Below are 20748 nucleotides of genomic sequence, written 5' to 3'. Positions count from 1 at the left end.
GTTGTATGGTCTGTGCAATGCCAAGGTGTTACCTCTCCTTCCTGACGGAAACATAATACCTTTATTTATAAGTACAGTGACAAATCATATCCTGTACAGTACAATGTTGATTACCCAGTGACACGCGCATTACTCTGTGTGTCGATATGGAGAGTTGATTCATGGCTGCTAATGTGAAAGGCGGGCTCTGTACAACATGCTATAAATGGATTGTATGGGAAATCTATGCCAACACATTTGTTCATAAATGAGAGTCTTTCTTATCTTTTAATGCCATCCCCAGATAGGGCGGCAGGCTGTTATTGACTGGAGGTCAAGCAACATGCCACAGCTTGTAGATTTGCTCTGAGGGGGGTGTATCAGAAAACAGGTAGACCGCATTTAGTTAGATAAGTGAAAAAAGTGCATTATTGACTTGAAAAAAATTGTTCTAATGGGACAGAAAATCGACTGATGACTAGGGATACTTATCCATAATTATAAAATACAACAATCCCGCCAGTTTAAAAAAACATTCTTCCTTTAGTAGTTAAAAATACTTGGCAATGCAGCAAAATGTATCGCCATGTAAATGCTTCTTTCTTATTTATCAGTGTGGCATTTTCTGCCGCACAAATCCTCAGCGACAGGTGAGGAAGAACCTTCTTCGACAAGAGGCTGAGAGATCATAACTGAGCTGTGAAGCAGCGGCGGCTGTGGGCGATGTTTAGAAGCACACACAGGCAGGATAAACATCAGACAGGACCGCGCCGGGCAGCCAGTGAGAGCAATTTTCACTGATTCATTTAAGGCAAAATGCTGCCTCCCAAACTAAATAGACTCTCAAACTCGTATTTGTTTTTTAACCTATCTCTGCCTGTGCACCTCTTTCTCTGCGTCGCCGTCACCTTTTAGATTCTCCTCATACGCACATAAGCACAGACACACATGGACAGTCAAGCCCCCCACTGTGTGCAGAACGTGTAAAGTGAAGCCACCCGTGCACCAGGCAGGGGAAGCCAGCATAAACAGCCTCCCCACCACCAACTATCTGCTGATCAAAGAGCCGCTAAACAGCCAGAAACTACAGCGGGTGCACGAGGGGAGCATGCACAGCAACACAATTAGCGAGCAGCACTTTTTTTTAATATGCTGAATTGCACTCTTGATCCCTGACATTTTCACACACAGAGTCGTGCGCACGTGTGCATACAAATTTGGTTAGTCTGCAGGAAACACACAAACACACAAATACCTCAACTTGTGTTTAATATTTCACACACACACGCACACACACACACACACGCACACATTTATGTTTCTATATTTATACTATAGAGAAGTAAGATGAACTGTGATTCCACCTGTGAGTGACTGTGCAATGGCATCAGCCACCGATCTTTAAGCTGCTCAACTGAAGTTGGTGAAGAGCTAACGGGGCAATGCGATGCGAGGAGGAGGAGGAGGAGGTGGATCAGAGGAAATACGGAGAAAAATCCTGGCAGGACAAAGAGAGAGAGGACGAGTGTGAGTGAGAGAGAGGCAGGGAAAGAAAAGGTTAACAAGGGGAAGAAGGTGAAAGAGGTGGATAAAGCATGGGAGAGAGACGGCATGCGTACAAGAGGGAATGAAAAACAAAAATCTAACCCTGATATTCAGTTTAATTAAACGTCTTCCCGGTAAGTGAGGTATCAGTCACTGCAGAAGTCATTTTTAATTGTAAAGCCCCCCTAAAGCTGGCAGAGAAAAGAAGAAGTCACCTCGTGTCATTAACAATTTATCAGCAGCAGTATCCACCGCCTTGGGCTCAACTCATCCACACCTGGAGCTGGTTGGAACGTGAAGAAAACTATAGATTCCAGGGAGTGTGCTGTTCCTTGACTGCAAGATGGTTCAGTCAATCATAGAAAAGGGATTTCAAATAAGATTTTGCACTGTACTGACTTTGTTTCAGTAATAGTTACTCACTTTTACAGCATCATACATCAGCAGAAGAACAGTTGTTCACAGTGGCTCACCAAGGATTATACAATGTCTCAGTTCCTGTGTTGTGACACAGAAGAACACGTTCTTCTTCCCAAAAATGAAAAAATGTAATTCATAACCATTGAAACACACCCTGTGCGGAGTTTGCATGTTCTCCCCGTGTATGCGCCGGTTCTCTCCCGGTTCTCCGGCTTCCTCCCACAGTCCAAAGACATGCAGAACGGGGTTAGGTTCATTGGAGACTCTAAATTGACCGTAGGTGTGAATGTGAGAGTGACTGGTTGTTTGTCTCTGTATGTGGCCCTGCGTTAGGCTGGCGAACCTGTCCAGGGTGAACCCCGCCTCTCGCCCCATATGTCAGCTGGGGTTGGCTTGATGTGGATCCTCCACCGGATCACAGCGTTTGTGAAATGGCTGTGGCTCACTTCACTGCCACTGCCTGTTCAAGTGTGCCCTCCAATGGAGGAAAACTGGTCACGTTGACAAAATAGACTCCTCCGCTGGATGTTAACGTGATTTTTCTTTTTCCCACCTGTATTTGGTCTCTACGAAAAAATAGTATTTTCACCTCTGACTTAACTGTGCCAAAATCAAAAGAAATATATGCACAGTGGAGAACAGTGCCAATATCATGTATGTAAACCTTGATCTAGCCCAGGAACAATTCAAACTGATCAGTGACTGAACATTTTTTTCTCTACCCTGAAGTCTCGAAACGTTATGTCTTATCGTTTGAAAATAATGAGAACAATCACAGACTTCACTAGCATATGTTCATTAGTGACACATTATGATACAGTTTTTGGAAAGGTCGCTGGATGATTGCAAGGTTCTAAACCAAATGCTAATTCAGTAACTGATTGGAAAAGCACAGTAATGTGATTAAAATGATATGCAGATGAGTTCTCATCAGAGCTGCCTATCCATTAATGAGATGATATTTCAGTGATATACTGTTCGTGTGTGTGTGTGTGTGTGTGTGTGTCCATGTAGGCAAGGCTATAAGTGTATGTACAGATGTGTATGTACGAGTGCACATTCACTGTCATATAAGAATATTCAATCAATCTACCGCTGCACTATATTACAGAGTTTGATTAAGACATGCTGTAATTAACAGATGAAGCAACTGCACTTGGAGCTTACATGAACAGTTCCTCTTCTCTCAGGAAAGTTTATAAAATGAAGTTATGTGTGAGAGCACGCGAATGAGCTATAATTAAAGTTAACATAGGTGCTTTTAATGTTTTCCAAAGAATTTGGTTTGATTCCCCTGTCCGCCTTGCAAGGCTTGAATGTGTATGCACCAATACTTATAACAAAAGTCATAAAATGTAAAAGACATTTGTGCTCTTTTGTTATACAGGAATAAAAGCCAATGTGTATGCACCTGATTCATATAGCAGGCTTATATTCATGGCATTGAACTAAGAAATGTAACCACTTCATCTTCTCCCCACACCATTAGCTTCATGATAAATCATGCCCCATAGTATTAAGTACTCTTGGCTATTCATGAAAGTGCACACATGCATCCACCAGGACCACAACTCAAGTCTCCCTGTCATTTATGGGAGTTACATGTCACTGACCTTGAATAATTAGATTTCCCAAATACAGACAAGTGGACATTGAGTTGACAACGCAGACATTGAATGGAGAGTTGAAGCACCAACATCATATAAAGACAGAACTATTTTTGTTCTTTCAGAGTCGTTTCTTTCTGCCCAGTAACCAAATGATGAATGTGCTTTGGTTCATCCTGGGACTCAATGGCCATTAAAGGGTGATGAAACAGAATGTAACTGCTCTTCTTTGATCAGTGCAAAATGTCAACAAAAAAAAATACTACTTTGGTGTAGGGGATATGACAGGGTAAGCCTGAGTATTTGTGTTATTTTTTTTAATGTGCACTGAATCACAAATCTCATTTCGCGCTGGTCAATGCCAGGGGAGTTCTGCATTTTGTCAACATTTATTCAGTCTTCATGTGGGACCTGTTGAGTTGAATCTGCAGTACAACAGCTGTCTTTACCAAAAAGCACCGTGCACATTTGAACTGAGCCGAGCATGACGGGCTACACAACCCACATTCTGCGTCTACAGACACTTCCAGCATGATTTGGCAGAAGTTAGTAAGCAGCTTCTCTGAAAATCCTGTCATTCGGCGTGGCCAATGCAAATTTACTGGCACCTACTGGAGAAAATCTTCACTTTTACACCACGGATTACACATGGGAAATCATGGTTTGTCTCCACTTTGATACGTTAAGTGCCACTAGAGGGCAGCAAAGACCAATCAACTATCTGCCAGTGATGAACCAGATAAGGATCCAGTGGCTCTGTGACGTCGTTGACCCCCTGAAAGTTTCCTCATGTTGATTTTATTCAGTCAGTGTTCTAAATCTGGCACTGCTAATTGCATTCAATGTGATATTCCTCACTCAGCTGTGTTTTTGAAAGTGATATCCAATGGCGTTTAACTGGATTATGCATTCATTATCAGTAACCAGAAGTACTGCCAACACGTCTCGTAATCACACATCCACAACCGACACTATTCTTATGATTCATGGCCTGTGAAAGGAAGCATTAACACTCGTGATGAATCAGCTGCGATTTTCTGGAATCACAAATTGTTTTTAATTGCCTCTTTGTATGAAGACAGACATCATCAGAATACGGTCAATCTGGCTCTCTTTCAGTAATTATATACATAAGTATACTGGTAAACAAGTTCATGAACACAATACTTTTACCTTTGTCACACAGCTGACATTCAAGAAATGTCAGCTCCGCATTTTGACTAAGCTCCGGCTGCCACAGGACCAGTCCACTGTTTTCTAAAGCAGGCCTGACATGTTTCGCGACAAGCAACAGAAGTTGACCTGGTTGTCCCTCCTCATTCAGTTTTCTCAGCAGGAACTACCTCCATCAGTAGCTGCAGATGCATAGTAATGGGCCCTGCGAGGGAGAGGGGGACAAAGGTCACATCAACACTGTTCAGGTTGTTTCACTATGGGGTCGGCACAACATGACATTAAACTTAATTCATTGGTTTTCCCCTATTTCCCATTTCATTTTCTACCGATAATCCAGAGCCTATTGAAAGATTGCAGTAACTTGAATTTTGGTAGAAATGAAAAGTAAACTTACTAATGAGTCTTCGGGCCCATTTCACCTTCAGGTGGACGAAAGGGTAGTAGAGGAGACATCCCCCGAAGATGAAGATGGCACAGTAGAGATATTCCAGTTCTGGCTTATCAATGATGGGGGCCAGGACCAAGTAGCACGACACCAGCACTATTAGGCATGGCAGGACAATCGGAACCTTCAAGTTATAACAGATTTACACAAGCTTAAGTGTTTCATTTTCACTTGTACCCTAGGATATAGAATAACCGATGATTTTAATATATTATTTAGTATATTGATGAGCTTGTACAGATCCAATTAAAATGTAAGCGGAAATCAAGTCCAGAACACATTTGAAAAATATATATTTGTAATAATTAGTGTATATAGTGCCTTTGTGTCTATCAGCAAATTTTGCATTTGTTGTAGTTGCTGTTAAACATTGTTGACTGTATTCCACTGATAAAGCCAGTATTGTCTAGATTAATCACTTTAAAAACGTATCGATATCAACAGTCTTACTACCGGTCAGTTAATGATGCCTTCACAGCACTTCAGCAACAAGGAGTTGAAACCATTTCCAAAATGGCACTGGACGCTTAATGTGTGCAAAGTGTGTTGCAGTTTCAAATTAACAAATTAAATAACCTGAACAAGAAGAGCTGCTGGGAAGAAATCATATAAAAGAGGGGTGATCTCCTAAAAGACGACCAGAAACTGTGGCTTGATCAGAAATCCTCACCTTCACCGGTCTATGGAGCTCCTTCCTGGTGAATCGCATCACTATGAGAGCCAGTGATGTCAGACCGTAAAACGCCCACTGAGCAAAGCTGAAGTAGTTAATGAGAGTGTTGATGTCTGCTGGGATGATGTAGAAAATAGCCAAAAGACCCTAAAACATAAAACAATAACATGCACCAAACAGTGAGACATATAGTAATAGAAAAAATGTAGTTTTATACTTCAATGGACAAAAAAAAATCTGAACGCATCTGATCATGGAGTGAATTATCAGCCCAAAATTATAACGATAAATGAGTCAGATGTTAAAACCTAAAACTGAGGAAGTACATTTACACATTTCTGCAGAACTCACGTTGAAAATGAGAGCAGGCGATGGGGTGTAGCGCTTTAGACTAATATAGGATAAAATTTTCACCATGTGACCCTCTCTACCAGATACGTAGGCCAGTCTGTGGGGAGAGAATTATGTTTAGTTATGTTTAGTAATTGTTGTACTCTACCGTCTTGTGTTTTTTTCCTCCTATTTCTGCCTCTGTCCTTTGGTCTGCCAGGTTTTTCCACATCTGATACACATTAATATTCTCACTTTCAACTTTATTTAATTGTGCTTTTGTTCTCATGAACACAAATGTACACTTGTATACATCTGTATTTCATTCATACAATGTGACGGTTGTCTCTTACCGGCCAGCAGTGAAGCAGCTTCCATTGGCAGAACCAAATGTGGAGAAGACAACAAAGAGAGGAATGATCCATGACACAGGGTAAAGGACTCTGTCTCCAAACGTCTGAGGAGGAGAACAAAAAATATATATACTTAAAGACAAGGGAGAAAGACGCAAATAGGGTAAAAGAAAAATGTAACTTATTCATATAACCATCAAACTTTGCCAGTTAATTACTCCGATTAGGACAATTATTTTTTTGTAGTACATGTTTTCTTTAATATTGAAATTGTAAACTACCTAATTAAGTGTGTGCTAGTTAGCCTAAAATTGCAGAACCAAAATCTGAACATTGAAAAAGATCAGGTTCAGGTTTTTTCTTTGTGGGAATGAGAGCTAGTTGAAGAGAATTTTTTAAGTTCAGTTTCATATTGCTGCCATGTAGCAGTTGATTGACACTCATCTCACTTGAAGGCCTGTGCCAGAAGTGTTGGTCCGTTTGCTTCCACTGTCGCTCAGAATCCCATTTGAATCATAGCAGACAGAGGCGAGAAACACTTGACCACATTTAAAAATACAAAAACTTGACTGCATTTCCGCGCCTTGCAAGAAGTCGTTAGTCCTGTTTCTGTTATTTGTTAAATGTAGAATGGCGTCTGCCTTTGTGAAGATTGTCGCCGGTACTTATGTGGAGATGAAGCGCAGTGATGGACGTAAACACCAGGTAATGGTGACCTCGCTGAATGAAGAAAACAATAGCATCACAACGGAGTGGATAGAAAATGGAGACACAATAGGCAAAGAAATTGACTTGATGTGGCTCCAGATGAGATTACCCCTAGTCCAGAGACTCCAGCCCCCGTTCATCCACATGTGTAAAGGTCAAAAAAATCGCAAAGAACCGACGGATGATAGCATCTACTAGGACACTCCAGCCAGGGATAACAGAGTGATTCCGACCGGGGCCAGACCCCAGCAGCCTCAGCAACCAGAGCCGGCACCACCGACCCCATCCCAGCGGCCTGCACAGCCCAATAAAGCTCAGACACAACAGCAGCTGCAGAATGCACGGAGGAAGTCAAACTGTGTGAAGGCGGAGAAACTGCAGGAGAAGAGAGAGAGGCGTCGGCTTCAGCTCAGGGAGAACAGATCTCAGGAGGTGGACACCACTCCTCACAATGAGATCGTGTACACCAGTCTAGACTACCGGCCCCTGACCACAGCAGATCTGGCTGAAGAGCACAGAGTATGTGTTTGTGTGAGGACACGTCCACTCAACAAAGAAGAGTTGGCCATGAAAGATTTGGATGTGATCACCATCCCCAGTAAGCACGTGGTGATGGTCCATGAACCTAGACAGAAAACGGACACACTCCTCAAGTTTGGAGAACCAAACCTTCCGCTTTGACTATGCTTTTGATGACAGCACCACCAATGACACAGTTTACAGGTTCACTGCCAAACATCTAGTGGAGACCATTTTTGAGAGAGGCATGGCCACCTGCTTTGCCTTTGGGCAGACGGGCAGTGGAAAGTTAAGCTGAGGGTTTTGGAGGACGGGAAACAGCAAGTTCAGGTTGTGGGGCTTCAGGAGAAGGAGGTCAAGTGTGCAGAGGATGTCCTGAAACTCATAGAAATGGGCAACAGCTGCAGAACATCAGGGCAGACCTCAGCCAACACGCACTCGTCTCGCAGCCACGCTGTATTCCAGGTCATACTTCAGACGTCGGGGAAGATGCACCGCAAGTTCTCCCTAATCGACCTTGCTGGAAACGAGAGGGGGGCAGATACATCTCGTGCCGGCCGCCAAACGCGCCTGGAGGGAGCGGAGATCAACAAAAGCCTGCTGGCGCTCAAGGAGTGTATCAGGGCTCTTGGCCGTAACAAGCCCCACGCTCCATTCAGAGGCAGTAAGCTGCCTCAGGTCCTGAGAGACTCCTTCATCGGGGGAAATTCACACACATGCATGATTGCAACAATCTCCCCTGGCAGGAAATCCTGTGATAGCACACTCAACACACTACGCCACGCCAACAGGGTCAAGGAGCTGACGGTGGCCCCCAAACCAGATCAGACTTGTTGTTCAACCCTCGACCTAAACAAAGTTCTAATTCATTTGAAAACCTAACTCTAAGCCTCAGACAACAACAACAACAAAAAAAAACAGTTCTTCTAGTTGTTGTATTTCGTCCACCTGCCCCGTGATTTTATCTGAATTTTCAGACTTTTTATCTGAGTTACGGCTCAGCACACATAATGTCATTATAGTGGGTGATTCGTAAATGAACCACTCACTGTTTTAATCGCACCCTCAATCTTGATCTGGCACATGGCATAGAAGTTGAAAGTCTCAATATTTATTCAAACTCCTCTGTCAGATAATTTTTTCTGTCACATTTGAATTCTCAATTATTATCTAATTTTGACATTGTGAATCTGTTTTCGTTTCCATTTGTTAAAATTATTATTTTTGGCACTCAATTGCAATTGGGTCCTATTCCTGCATACCCTTAAGACAATGACTGGCTCATATCAGGGCAGTTGATTTATTATTTGATTGAACACCACACTTACTGGCCATATTGAAATAAAAATTAAACTTCATGGCAATCCATGGCTTTCAACTACCCTACAACCATGGCAGCCTTCCATCTTCCTTACCACAGCAACGGCTGGAGACAACAGCAGTTCAGTGGTGGTCATAGCAGTGAAGTAAGCAACGTTGACCAACATGTAGCACACAGAAACCAGGGGGATCCCAATGAGAATGGCGAGAGGCAAATTCCTAAGAGTAATTAACAAAAACATTAGTGATTTAGCAGGAAAATGTGTTGTGCATTGGACACATTTTAACAGGATACATGCCGTGCTTGAGACAAACGAACGATTAAAAGATTTGCTCTTTTTCTGTTCAGTGTTCCTATGTGAACTGTGCTGCACTTAATTGCCGTGCCAATATGCTTGCTCTGACTTGAGCTCTGAGTGTTCAGACGTGAATTGTAGAGAGACACCTTAAAAACTGCTACTTAAAAAGTGTAGCCTTTTAACACTGAGTCTTCATCTTACCTGTAGGGGTCTTTCAGTTCCTCTGTGATGAAATTCAGTTGATTCCTGGGAAAACAATGCGAGTGGAAATATAATCAACATATATGTCTACTCTGAATGTAGCATCCTGCAAATAAAGGCCAAGCCAAATTGTAATATCTCCAAATTGGGTAGTTATTGAATTATAAGCATACATCTCCCAAAACTCTAAAGGCTTGATCACTCTCTCCTCTGCACAGCAGCATGTCAAAATATGCATGGCCTTGACAAGACTAGTTTTACTTGCAGTACTGACCCTATATAAGGAATCACTGTAATCCCGCCTCAGCATTGTCAGTGTCAGTAAATGGTAAATGGACTGTATTTATATAGCGCTTTTCTAGTCCTAAAGACCACTCAAAGTGCTTTACAGGAAAGTCACATTCACCATCATCGAGTAGGTTGGCGGACAAAGGTTGGTGGACAAACAACACTTCCTCCTGAGCCACAGCCGCCCATGTCAGTGACATGGTATGTTATGACATTTCATACAGACCTTTCTAATCGGCCCTATTGGTTCTAATTGTTTTAGCCTTGCGTGTGCATGAGTCAGTCACCAGTTCAAGTCGCCTCAGAAAATGCGACCAGGGAGCGTGGATACAACCTTCCAAAATCACACAGCACAAACAAAGGAACCTCAGTCAGGCAACAATGCTCTGCCTCACACTCCTGCACCAGGAGGAAGATGGAAGGGGCAAATAAAAAGTCACAGCTGGTCACAGCACAGCAGACGGGCAATGCTGTGGAAACCACGAAGCTACAGTGCAGACAGAGACCTGGGGAAAGAGCTCACCAGTGACTGTTCAGTTACAGTAGGAATATAATCTATAACACTCCACAGGTCATCCTTATTAGCCAAGAGGTGACAGGCGTCACCTGCTGGTGCTCTGTAATGCACAAACACCTATCTAAATCAACACTTACAGCTTTTACAGTGCAAGCACGGACTCATTAAAGGTTACAAAATATAACCAAACATGGGGAGACACGGTGCCGACACAGTCCATAGCATCTAATATGCAGAGGACCTGAGTGAACTGCTGCCATTCAATCTCGAAGGATTTTGATGGTTGCCATCACCGAGGCTGACTGCATTGTCTGTGTGACCTCAAAAGACCTGGTATCTGGTCTGAGAGAATTTAGCCGCTATGGTTGATTGTTTCCGTAACTGCATTGTATGGCCTATTCTGGAGACAACAAGAAGATTGTGAGAGGGTTGACTCTACATATTTGTGCAGCTGAAAGGGAGGCTCACGTGTTGCTTTATTGTGAAACTTGTGGAAAAAAGGGTGCCACTACAACATGGGGGAAAAAAAACAGAAAACTGGATGCTGAAGGGGTAACAGTGCTCCTCATATTGAGTCAGCAGGAAAAGGCACTTCAGTGCATTACTTTATGGAGGAGCAGGGTCAATCCCGTACATCCTGTTGGGGGGGGGGGGGGGGGGGGGGGGGTGTGAAGTGTGAGTGTTACCATCCATCATAAGCCCAAAGCCCATTATAAAACGCCAGTCCATATGCTCCAAACGATGATGATGTGCCATTAAATGCATTTGACAAAGTCACAGTGTTTCCTGGAAAGGAGCACACGACAAATACATGAAATACATTTATTTTTTAAATTGACGTTTCATCACATTACAAAAGTGAATCAAAGGCACTGATGGTACAAGAAAACTCACCTTGAGCCAACAGAACAATGCCAGCTACCACTATGACGGAAATAATGAAAAGTTTGGCTGCAGTGAAGAAGTTCTGCAAATACGTTGCCAGTCTGACACTGAAACAGTTGACTGAGACGATTATCACTGAGAAGAAAGAAGAAATTACAAGATTCTTACTTTGACATTTGAAATAAATGGCATCTTAAAAAGAAAAATCAATATTTATAACACTTCTATCACATATGTCTAATTCTTCTTTGTTTAGGTTATTTTACAATAAATTTGAAGTTTTACATGATCAACAGAAATGTTGAGTTTCCGTTCACTCACAGAAAGGTTCGTGGAAATCTGTTCCGTAGTTTTTGCGTGCGGCACTCAGTGGAGCGCATACCTCTGCCAAGGCCCTGCAGTCCCCTTATATTCATTCAAGAACCAAATTGCACACTAATAGATATCAGCCCCCAAAATATGCCTGATCAACAAATGTTAAAGAACGCCCTATCTCACAAATATTGAAGGAAGTGTGAAAAAAAATCCTGGATCCGCTCCTTCATGCAGATCTGTGCCATAATTGAATGGGTTCTTTTGTTGGGCCATCCTTCCACCAACTTTCCTGGAAATCTGTTCTGTAGTTTTTGCATAACCTCTTAGGCGGTGGTGAAGACCACTTAGACAGCATGTGCAGTTTACTGATCCTAACCGTTGACTCACGGGATTACAGGAAAACTTACCTATAGCTGCTGCTGACAGACACTTGGTTACTATAAGGGGAGGAGTGCAGCCGGGGTAGAAAGGAGTGGAGGCGTATTCTGCAAAGCTCAGTGTGATGATGGCAAAGGAGGAGGGCTTCAACACCATGACAGTAGTCCAGGAGTAAAGGTAGGCTACGAGGGGTCCAAAAGCCTCATTTAAATATGAATAGTCTCCCCCCGATTTGGTGATCATGGTGCCAAGCTCGGCATAGCACAGTGCCCCTGTGCAGACAGACATACAAACACATTTAGAGAGACTTTGTAAAACAGACTAAAAGAAGGATTGCGTAATCCTTGCAGTCATTTGATAATCTAAAATCTGTGTTAATACCATTATCCCCAAGCAGAAAAAACAAAACCCCCAATGGTTAAAATCAGACTATGAGACTACAGGTAACTAATGTCAGACTTAATGAGAAATATGTCTTAGCCCTAAATTGCCTCTGAAGGCTGTGCCGGCAGTGTGATAAGGTGACAGAAAAAGCACGGTTAAATAGAAGTGCTGTATGACTGTGTATGTGAATGCCTGAATGTGACTGTATTGGAAAGCACTTTGAGCGGTCGATAAAAACAGAAAAGCACTATAGAGCCCATTTACCACTTACAGTCCTTTTTTTTTTTTTTTTTTTGATGAAATGTTTCCGGTGGGATTTTATTGTCAGGTGATGGAAAAATGAGGATGGCAAACTTATGGGGACCTGATTACCATTAATAAGTAAGCTCACAATTTTAATGACACAGGACTTTTTAGTGTGTTTACGATTTGCCAAATTAGAAACCAACAATTTTATGCTGCCAATAAAGGACAGAGTCCCACATCTCAAAATTCTGAGTTCCTAACGTGCAGCTTTGCTTTGTGGAAATCTTGGCATTTTTACAGCAAACAAAACAAACAACTAATGCATGACTAACGAATGAACGCATGACTAATACATCTATTGTTGATAGATGCAAAATCACACCGAATGAACTTAATGAATGTAGAGCAACAATCACACATCCCTGACAAAGCAGTCCACTCTGTTGTTGACAGTTTATTTTGTCAGTGTCTCTGCGTCTATTAGTCATGTCATTCTGTCCACCGTGGCCCTTCAGAGAAATAATTATAACTTACAGCATTTTATGAGCACACAGAAGATTTGTCTCTCCACTGTCCCCAAGAACAGTGATCGCCCCCTGTTGGCTGGCTGCATTATAGGTCATAAATCTTTTGTTTGGGCCTCTGGCTTGACGAACAAAAGATCTCAGAAAAATCACCTCAGTAATGGAAGTTAAACCTGACAACCTGCCTTACTTATTAATAGCAAGGAAAGGATAATCTATGTTTTGCTTTAGAATAATGAAGTTATTTAAAGTGCCATAAAGTCCTACAAAAGCAATAGTATACACAGCAATCGTATCTGTTTATAATCTGCTCTGCATGCTGCTCCATAGTGAGGAAACACCAAGCACTCAAATTCCTGTAATCCCACCCCACTTGGGGTTTCGCCATCATAAACATACATGTGGGGGAAATAATATTAGACCACCTGCCCCTGGTACAACAACACGACTCCGATGCTGAATAAAGTGGTGTACTGGTTTGGATGGCATTCTCACCCAGAGTGGCTAACACGCCACAGGCAGCCCAGATGAGGAGGCAGGGTCCCACAGCTCCGGAGTACAGCAGAACAGACTTAGGAGAGATGAAGATCCCTGAGCCGATCATAGTCCCCACAATCAGACAGGTGCCACTCACCAAACCGACCTGACCAAACACACACAGAACAAAAGTTAAACGACATTTGAACACATTTGAACCTGCTTGAATGCTATCTGCGGTGAATTTCAGAAAAAAAAAACTATTTGGAGGACTATTTCATCTTTACACAACCAAAGCTAAAAGGCAAGTGAATATCTGACTAGATAACACACATCATGTGGATAAATTGGATATTGGAGCTTCGTGTTGACCATGTTGTATAAACTTCAACCTTAAGCACTTGATGACAGACGTTATTTACTGCAGTTTATAGTTGCAGTTTGTTAGTTGTTTAAATTGCACTGAGATAGGGATTTTATTGATTGTGAATTCTGATGTAGGCTGCTGTTTTGATGCACAAGTAGTCTACCTTGCTTTTACTTAGTGAGCGCACGGTCACATCTACGCAATTATATGTTTTTTTCACCCCCTTGCTTGCACAAATTGGAAGTGAATGTGAGGCAAAGATTTGGCACTGCTACATTTGGGTGTGTGTGACCGCAGCCTCATGCCAGCACCCAAAATCCTGTAACAATTTGTATTTAATTTGTAATATGAGAGTTATTGACTGATATAAAAACGTCAATGCAGCCAATATCAATGAACACATTTGGTTTTACAACCACAACATCACTGTTTTTATTCAATGGTTTCGGCCTAGGGAAGAAAATGAAAATCGCTTCAGTGCTACATGTCCAGCACCAAACAGCAGAAAGACAAAGTTAGCAAGTATAGCTGGTAAACAGAGGAAGGCCTTTAGCAGCTAAATGTGTCAATTCTTTACTCAGAGGCCAAAACCTGGAAAAATAGGGAGAGAGAATATAGGAAGTGTAGACTCTTAGTCTTGTTTTATCTGAACACATAAAAACTTAATGTCCACTGTCATGGGTTCTTGCTAATATTTAACCCACACACACATATACACGTGGATTTTATCATGTTGGGTTCCTTTTTTTCCTTCCCAGCTAACCGGATAGGCAAATTCACCTCAGGGCTTAGGGAGCTTAAGGGGGCCTGGACAGCACCACCGACTGGATCATTGTGGAGTTAATGTGTGGAGATGGTTGTGGTGGTACAGCCGGGTACTCAGTCACAGCCCCAAAAGGTACGGATGGGGGATCCTGCTGTGTGAACATCTAATGAGACATATTCTCAGGAACACCCACACCCACACCCACACCCACACTCACATCTTTTTGAAGCACAGTGGCCTTCATCAGCTGTTTGTCTTGAGCATGAGAGTCAATGCTGTGGCCGGTGGAGCCGTTCTGCGACTCCTTCCTCTTCCTAATGCTGTCTTCATCCATTTCCATCTGCTAGTGGCCAAAAGAGCACAAATCCATTTATTCTTTTTACAGTTGCATTAACTTTTACATTACAAGTTGCAGAGTTTGATGTCGCAAAAGTTAGTACATCTTATCTTTATTTCATTTATCAAAGGTCATCATACCCAGTGATAAGGTTTATAGGGAAATACGCAGCCCTGACAATAGCAGCACCATTTCCTTTCATCTAACAAAACAATGAACAATGAACCTTTAGCAACGCTTTTCCTCAAAATCTGCAAAAAAATGTTGTTTTCTGTTTCCGGGTGAGTTTTCATTTCGACATAAAAGCACCACCATAAATTCAAAGCAACTAGTGTTTCTGTTCACTGCAGATTTCATTTAGGAGATGTCACACACTCCCCCATGATAATGTTATGTACGATTGTAATAACTATCTAACAAACATGACAATGCTCTGTCTAGTTTACTATGTAACGTCAAAGACTGACAGACTGATTTAAATCAGAAAACGACTTTGTTAAAGAGCTACTTGATATATGATGATAAATAAATAGATACATATTTCAGAAGATCTTTGTACTTACATATGACTTGGACTGAAACCCCTTCAGTGATGCTCCTTCAACCTTGAATGTTTTTTTGTTTTTTGTGGGGGTTTTCAAACCCAGGTACGTTGATATGAGCTCTCAAGGGATACTGAGCCAAGTTAAATATAAGCAAATGTCTAAAGGAATGTCTGGTGCAAATGAAAACCTGAGCACACCCTGGTGGGAGGTCCCGAGATCCGATTGGACCCCCTGGATGAAAGGGAGGTGGGTAAAGACATGAAAGGAGAGCGAAGCAAAGATAGTTTAGTTGAGAGTTAATGAAATCCACTGATCAGAGCTCAGAGCGGAGGTATTATATGCAGGTGTAATGGCAAGTTACAAATTATCCTCTGTACAGGTACAGTCCAACAATCCCATCAAGATGCTCCTGGGACTCACAAAGTTAAATATGACTGATCCAACATGAAACATTTCATTTTTATTTGTTTTTACACCGTTTTGGTTTCCAAGAAAAACTCTGAAACACTGCATTCCCTCCTGTCGGAGCTCACCAGACCTCATTCACAATGCCTCTTTGATACGGATATGTGATACCCCTGCATGTGTGTCCATGCACATTTGTGTGTGGATATGTTTGTGTGTTACATTCCCCTACTTCTACTCTGTCCCTCCATCTCATATAATCAGTCCTCTCCTGTTAGAGAAGTTGCGTTTTATGCTTTAATGTTAAAATATTTATCAGTATATAATCAGATTTTGCTCTACGTGTCTACACTACATGTCTATACGTGTGTTTGTGTGTGTGTGTGTGTGTGTGTGTGTGTGTGTGTGTCATTATAACCTTCGGAATGAGACAGGGGGTTTATTCTAACATCCACCCTAACACTGACTGCAGTTCTCTGATGCACTTGTCGCAGTCACAGTTGCTGCATGACAGCCTCGCCTGCTCATGGTAATCTGCTAAACAAGAACAAATTTTCATATAAACTCAGTAACCCTGAGAAACAAGAACTTATGACCAATAACAGGGTGCAAGTTTCAGACACATTAACTAGGGCTTAGGATCTGATTATGTGCATTTACAGCCAAAAATTCAGACTCGGTGGACGGCGTTCTTTCAGTGAAACATTTTGGTACAGAGTGATGAATTGTCTCTTCAGACAACAGGAAATTGTGCTAAAAATTCACTGCCAGAAAGTGCATTATCAACAAAAATGACTTTATTAAGAAATGGGTATCAAAACCCACTGCTAAACAAGCATCGGGATAAAAGACTAGAGCTGGGACTGACCAACTTTTACTTTCTCTTCTCCCCTGCTGTCTTTCAACAGATTTTCCTGTCTGTTGCAATATTTCAACTAGTCTAGTTTGGACAAAGGCAAATTCGATAGAGATTTTGTGAAAACCTTAAAGTTGGCCCTTATTCCGATTGTGACGAAAACTGACTTTGCACTGTTTTCAGAAATAGCACCAGAAATATGCCATTATTGATGCAATTATTGCTCTTTCTTTGTCAGGTCAGATGCCTAATGTCTCATTATTGACTCAACAGCTGTTGGTTGTCCTTGAATTACCTGGATTACCTCAAATGTGGTGCAAAACCACACACAAAATGTCAGATTTAAAAAAAAAAACGGAATAGAACAAGTTCTGTAACAGACACGTTGAAAGAAAGGAAAGAATGACAGAACGTGTCTTTGTGCAGTACCTGTTGCTCTGCAGCGCTGCAGGTCATCCGGCCTGTAGGGGGCGATAGCGGCTCGCGTTTGTCCCGATCTACACCACTTCCTCCATAAAACACGGTTTGGATGAGCTGCAACTTTGAAAAGCGTCCGGGGACAAGTTAAAAACAAGACTCTCTCGGGTGTCACGATGAACACCAATCTGAAGCACTGGAGGGAGGCGGCCACCCTCATCCTGGCCGCAGGCCGCAGGCTCGGCGCGGGCATGTTGCCGTCAAGGACGCCGGAGTCAGCTGCTGCCGGTTCGCCGGTGGCCGACAGCTGTGGCCGGTCACACCTGCCGCCCAGCGCCGCCTTCGACTACCGCACTTTGCTGCTGAAACGGAGCAGTAAAAGTGGATACATGCCCAGTGCGTATGTGTTTCCCGGCGGCAAGGTGGACTCGTCGGACTTCTCAAGCGACTGGCTGGACATTTTCGAATCTTTCGCGGACTTTCCCAACTTCGGCCTGAGATGTGTCAGGCAGCCGGCGGGGACCAGACCTCCGATCTTCGCCACGGACCGACGGGAGCTGGGCTCCCCTGTCCCGGGAGAGGTGGCCCTCCGGATCTGCGCGCTGCGGGAGACCTTCGAGGAGTCCGGCGTGCTGCTGACTGTGCCCAAACCGGAAGAGGGGCGTTTGATAAAGGGCATCGGGGACAGAGGCGCCACCGACCGGGCGCGGCACTGTGAGGTGAACGGGATGCACAGTGGCGAGCTCCACAGGTGGAGGTCCCTGGTGATCCAGAACCCCTCCAACTTCGCCAGGATGTGCAGAGAGCTGGAGGTGCTGCCCAACATCTGGGCCCTACACGAGTGGAGCAACTGGCTGACTCCCGAGCGCAAAGACCTTGCGACCAGGTTCGACACGGCCTTCTTCCTGTGCTGCCTGCAGGAGACCCCGCAGACCCTCCAGGACCGGAAGGAGATCGAGCGCTTTCAGGTGACCCAGGAACCAAGTGCGGTCCAGTTGTTGAGCACACGTGACAGTGTCAAATGCTGCTTCACAGAGGTTTACTTTAAGAATACAAGTGAAGATGAAAACCAATAACATGTAGTCACATGGTTGGATTCAACAGCAGTTTGTTGAAAGACAGTTGTAAGGACGGAGAAGAAGAGCAAAGTCCACACTGGTCTTTCCGTGAGTTTAATTCTGCATCTGCAGATGAACTATTCAAGCACATAACTCAGAAAATGAGTAGAGAAAAAAAGAAATAGCAGTGTCTCATACTCGCTGATTCGATCACATAATGCTAAACCAATGCTGGGTTACATGTTTCCACCTCAAGACGCGGCTGACCGTGTTGTGTTCAAGGCCATTAGATCTTGTCCTGTCCGTCAGACGTTCATCCTGCATCCGTCAGTCAATCTAGGTCAGAGGGTTATAGGCAAACTGCATAGGAACTAGACATTTCCACCAGGGGTTTCCACTGCTGCCGTTCTCACACGCTTGTCAGAGTTTTTGTGTGTTGATAACCAAAGAGGACAGATAGAGCTGGTGCTACTGTAGTGTAGTATTCGGTGCCATTTAATGTACCAAACTAAAGGGGGAGAAAAAAAAACTTGCTTCTCTCTGTGTGTTTCAGTGGTCCACACCTTCAGAGGTCCTGCAGAGCTTCCAGGCACAGGAGTTGTTCATCCCCCCTCCACAGTTCTACGAGCTCAGCCGCCTGTGCCGCTTCCCCTCGTTAAACGACCTCCACAACTTTGCCAGCCAGCGTGCCACAAAGGGCTGCGAGCGGTGGATGCCCATTTTTTCCATAGAAGACGATCAGCACATATCACTGATTCCAGGTGCCGATTGTGTTTTTAACCAAATCCATATCCAAACCAGCATAATGTTTCATTGACTAAATACTGTTTGGCATTCCTTTATTCTGTGGCAGACGACTGTGAGGTTGTGTTGTTATTTGGAGATGGTCATTATTTTATAAGAAGGTCACTGATTAGGTGGATCTTTGCTGATTATTTTCTTATTTCATTTTTTGCTCTCTTGGGCTCTCCTGTCTTTCTAGGTGACAAACTTTACCCATTGGGCACTTCGGAAAAGACTCAGGTGGAGGGTCCTCTGGACGATTCTGCACTGCACCGCATGGTGTTTTCGAATCCATATACTATAAATCTACAGATCACCATCAAGCCAAAGTTCAACCACCTGCTGCCAGTGTTGGAGCCAGCCTCGTCAAAAAGTCAGCTTTGACATGGAAAACCCCATGAAACAACACAAGTTTCATATTTTTACAACATCAACCTCTCCCTTATTTTTGCATTTTCTGGTTGTTTTATCAGTTTTGCCACATGAGCCTGGATTTGTTTTCATACAGACTACTTTGGAGGCCTGTACTTAGAAAGCAAGTTCAACATAAGATGCAGATAAAGTTGAATGTCAGTGTGCTGCCAAAGCAGAGAGGTGAGGAGAGATGAGACGTTTTAATGTCCAATTGGGCAATTCTTTCGAAAGTGTTTATTAATAATCATGGGAAACATTTAACTGTGTCGATAATTTATTTTAATAAAAAACAAATACATGTAGTATTTATTTATCCTCATTTCGTTATGAGCTACAGTGATAAGATAAGAGAGAAAAGGCATCATCACTGTCAGGAATCTTGTCACGATGATGAAAGATTAGGAATTAAAATGTAGTTGTAAAAGTTTGGATTTGTTTATTAAGTGTGAAAAACTCTACCTCCGTTTCTTTCTGGAAGCTCTGTTCTAAAACCAGAGTGGACATTTGGGAATGTCTGGAACAGCAAAACAATTCCACCCATCTCTGTTGCTCCTTAATATTTGTCACTTTATAGTAAACTCTTGTGTCCCTGTCAGGATCCTGTAGGAATGATGAATTTGGAGAGGGAATGAAGTGCTGAGATGTCTGATGATCTTGACATGGCAGGTAGGAGGAAATAGGGAAAGAGAGAAAGATAAAGAGAGGTCCAGAGTCAGGATGCTTATATGTCTTATTGTAAAAAAAAAACAACTAAACTAATGGTTTTTAAGTTTTACCCAGATACTCGTTTTTCATGGTTCGTGGTTTCGTTTACTTAGAGTTGGGTTTAGTGTGAGCTGCTTGGCTTTGTTTGATTACAGAAGTTCGAATGAGACGGAGGGATATGACTTTGTCAGTGTCTGTTGTGTCAAAGATGTTGTCAAGGGGAACAACAGTTAAAAAAGTCCTGCGTGGCAATAAATCTGGCAATAAATACAATAGTTCCCTTTTAGAAATTATTATTTTTACCAAATTTGGCTTGTTACCATAGTAACAGGTAGGCTGCTAGATATATCAAAGGGATTTAGAGACAACACCTGCAGCTAGTAGGTGATGTGGTCCCTCTCAGTACGAGGGCATGTGTCAGTGGTGGAGGCCCTGCAGGGCACCCACCCTCTCTTGTTTGTGTCTTCCTTGCTTGCAGCTGTGTCCATGACATTAATGACTCATAA

The 20748-nt window shown here is 42.9% G+C and overlaps 2 protein-coding genes and 1 pseudogene across 4 annotated transcripts; 2 read left to right on the top strand and 1 right to left on the bottom strand.

The window, feature by feature from the left end:
• Window positions 1–4570: 4570 nt before the first annotated feature.
• Window positions 4571–17428, bottom strand: slc7a9 (solute carrier family 7 member 9). Of its 3 annotated transcripts, none has more exons than XM_035628362.2 (14): window positions 17295–17428; window positions 15623–15835; window positions 14940–15065; window positions 13608–13755; window positions 11988–12230; window positions 11275–11400; window positions 11067–11166; window positions 9576–9620; window positions 9171–9294; window positions 6529–6632; window positions 6197–6293; window positions 5843–5992; window positions 5122–5296; window positions 4571–4929 (listed from the first exon to the last, which is right to left on the bottom strand). In XM_035628362.2, the coding sequence occupies exons 3-14, from the start codon at window positions 15060–15062 to the stop codon at window positions 4868–4870; spliced, it is 1497 nt and encodes a 498-aa protein (XP_035484255.2). In that variant the 5' UTR covers window positions 15063–15065; window positions 15623–15835; window positions 17295–17428; the 3' UTR covers window positions 4571–4867. The 3 variants fall into 3 exon arrangements, with proteins under 3 accessions (XP_035484255.2, XP_035484256.2, XP_047187600.1); XM_035628363.2 differs by having other exon boundaries at window positions 5122–5268; XM_047331644.1 differs by having other exon boundaries at window positions 14940–15062.
• LOC118302036 lies at window positions 7159–8637 on the top strand (annotated as a pseudogene).
• On the top strand, window positions 17369–19839 carry nudt19 (nudix (nucleoside diphosphate linked moiety X)-type motif 19). The gene is made up of 3 exons (XM_035628364.2): window positions 17369–18250; window positions 18894–19101; window positions 19323–19839. The coding sequence occupies exons 1-3, from the start codon at window positions 17459–17461 to the stop codon at window positions 19505–19507; spliced, it is 1185 nt and encodes a 394-aa protein (XP_035484257.1). The 5' UTR covers window positions 17369–17458; the 3' UTR covers window positions 19508–19839.
• The last annotated feature ends 909 nt before the right edge of the window (window positions 19840–20748 follow it).

The sequence above is a fragment of the Scophthalmus maximus genome, chromosome 4, assembly GCF_022379125.1.
Source record: "Scophthalmus maximus strain ysfricsl-2021 chromosome 4, ASM2237912v1, whole genome shotgun sequence".
NCBI classification, from domain to species: Eukaryota; Metazoa; Chordata; class Actinopteri; order Pleuronectiformes; family Scophthalmidae; genus Scophthalmus; species Scophthalmus maximus.
Note: the sequence above shows the minus strand (reverse complement) of the source record. Positions and strands in the feature narration are given on the sequence as shown.

What these genes read in the sequence shown, in the direction of transcription:
- nudt19 (XM_035628364.2), top strand. Translation starts at nt 17,459, where the DNA reads ATGAACACCAATCTGAAGCACTGGAGGGAGGCGGCCACCCTCATCCTG. An exon ending in AGGAGATCGAGCGCTTTCAG is followed by an intron (nt 18,251 to 18,893) that starts GTGACCCAGGAA and finishes TGTGTGTTTCAG; the next exon opens with TGGTCCACACCTTCAGAGGT. An exon ending in GCACATATCACTGATTCCAG is followed by an intron (nt 19,102 to 19,322) that starts GTGCCGATTGTG and finishes CTGTCTTTCTAG; the next exon opens with GTGACAAACTTTACCCATTG.
- slc7a9 (XM_035628362.2), bottom strand. Translation starts at nt 15,062, where the DNA reads ATGGAAATGGATGAAGACAGCATTAGGAAGAGGAAGGAGTCGCAGAAC. An exon ending in TGTCTCCAGCCGTTGCTGTG is followed by an intron (nt 6,633 to 9,170) that starts GTAAGGAAGATG and finishes TCTCCTCCTCAG; the next exon opens with ACGTTTGGAGACAGAGTCCT. An exon ending in AGCTCCATAGACCGGTGAAG is followed by an intron (nt 5,297 to 5,842) that starts GTGAGGATTTCT and finishes TATAACTTGAAG; the next exon opens with GTTCCGATTGTCCTGCCATG.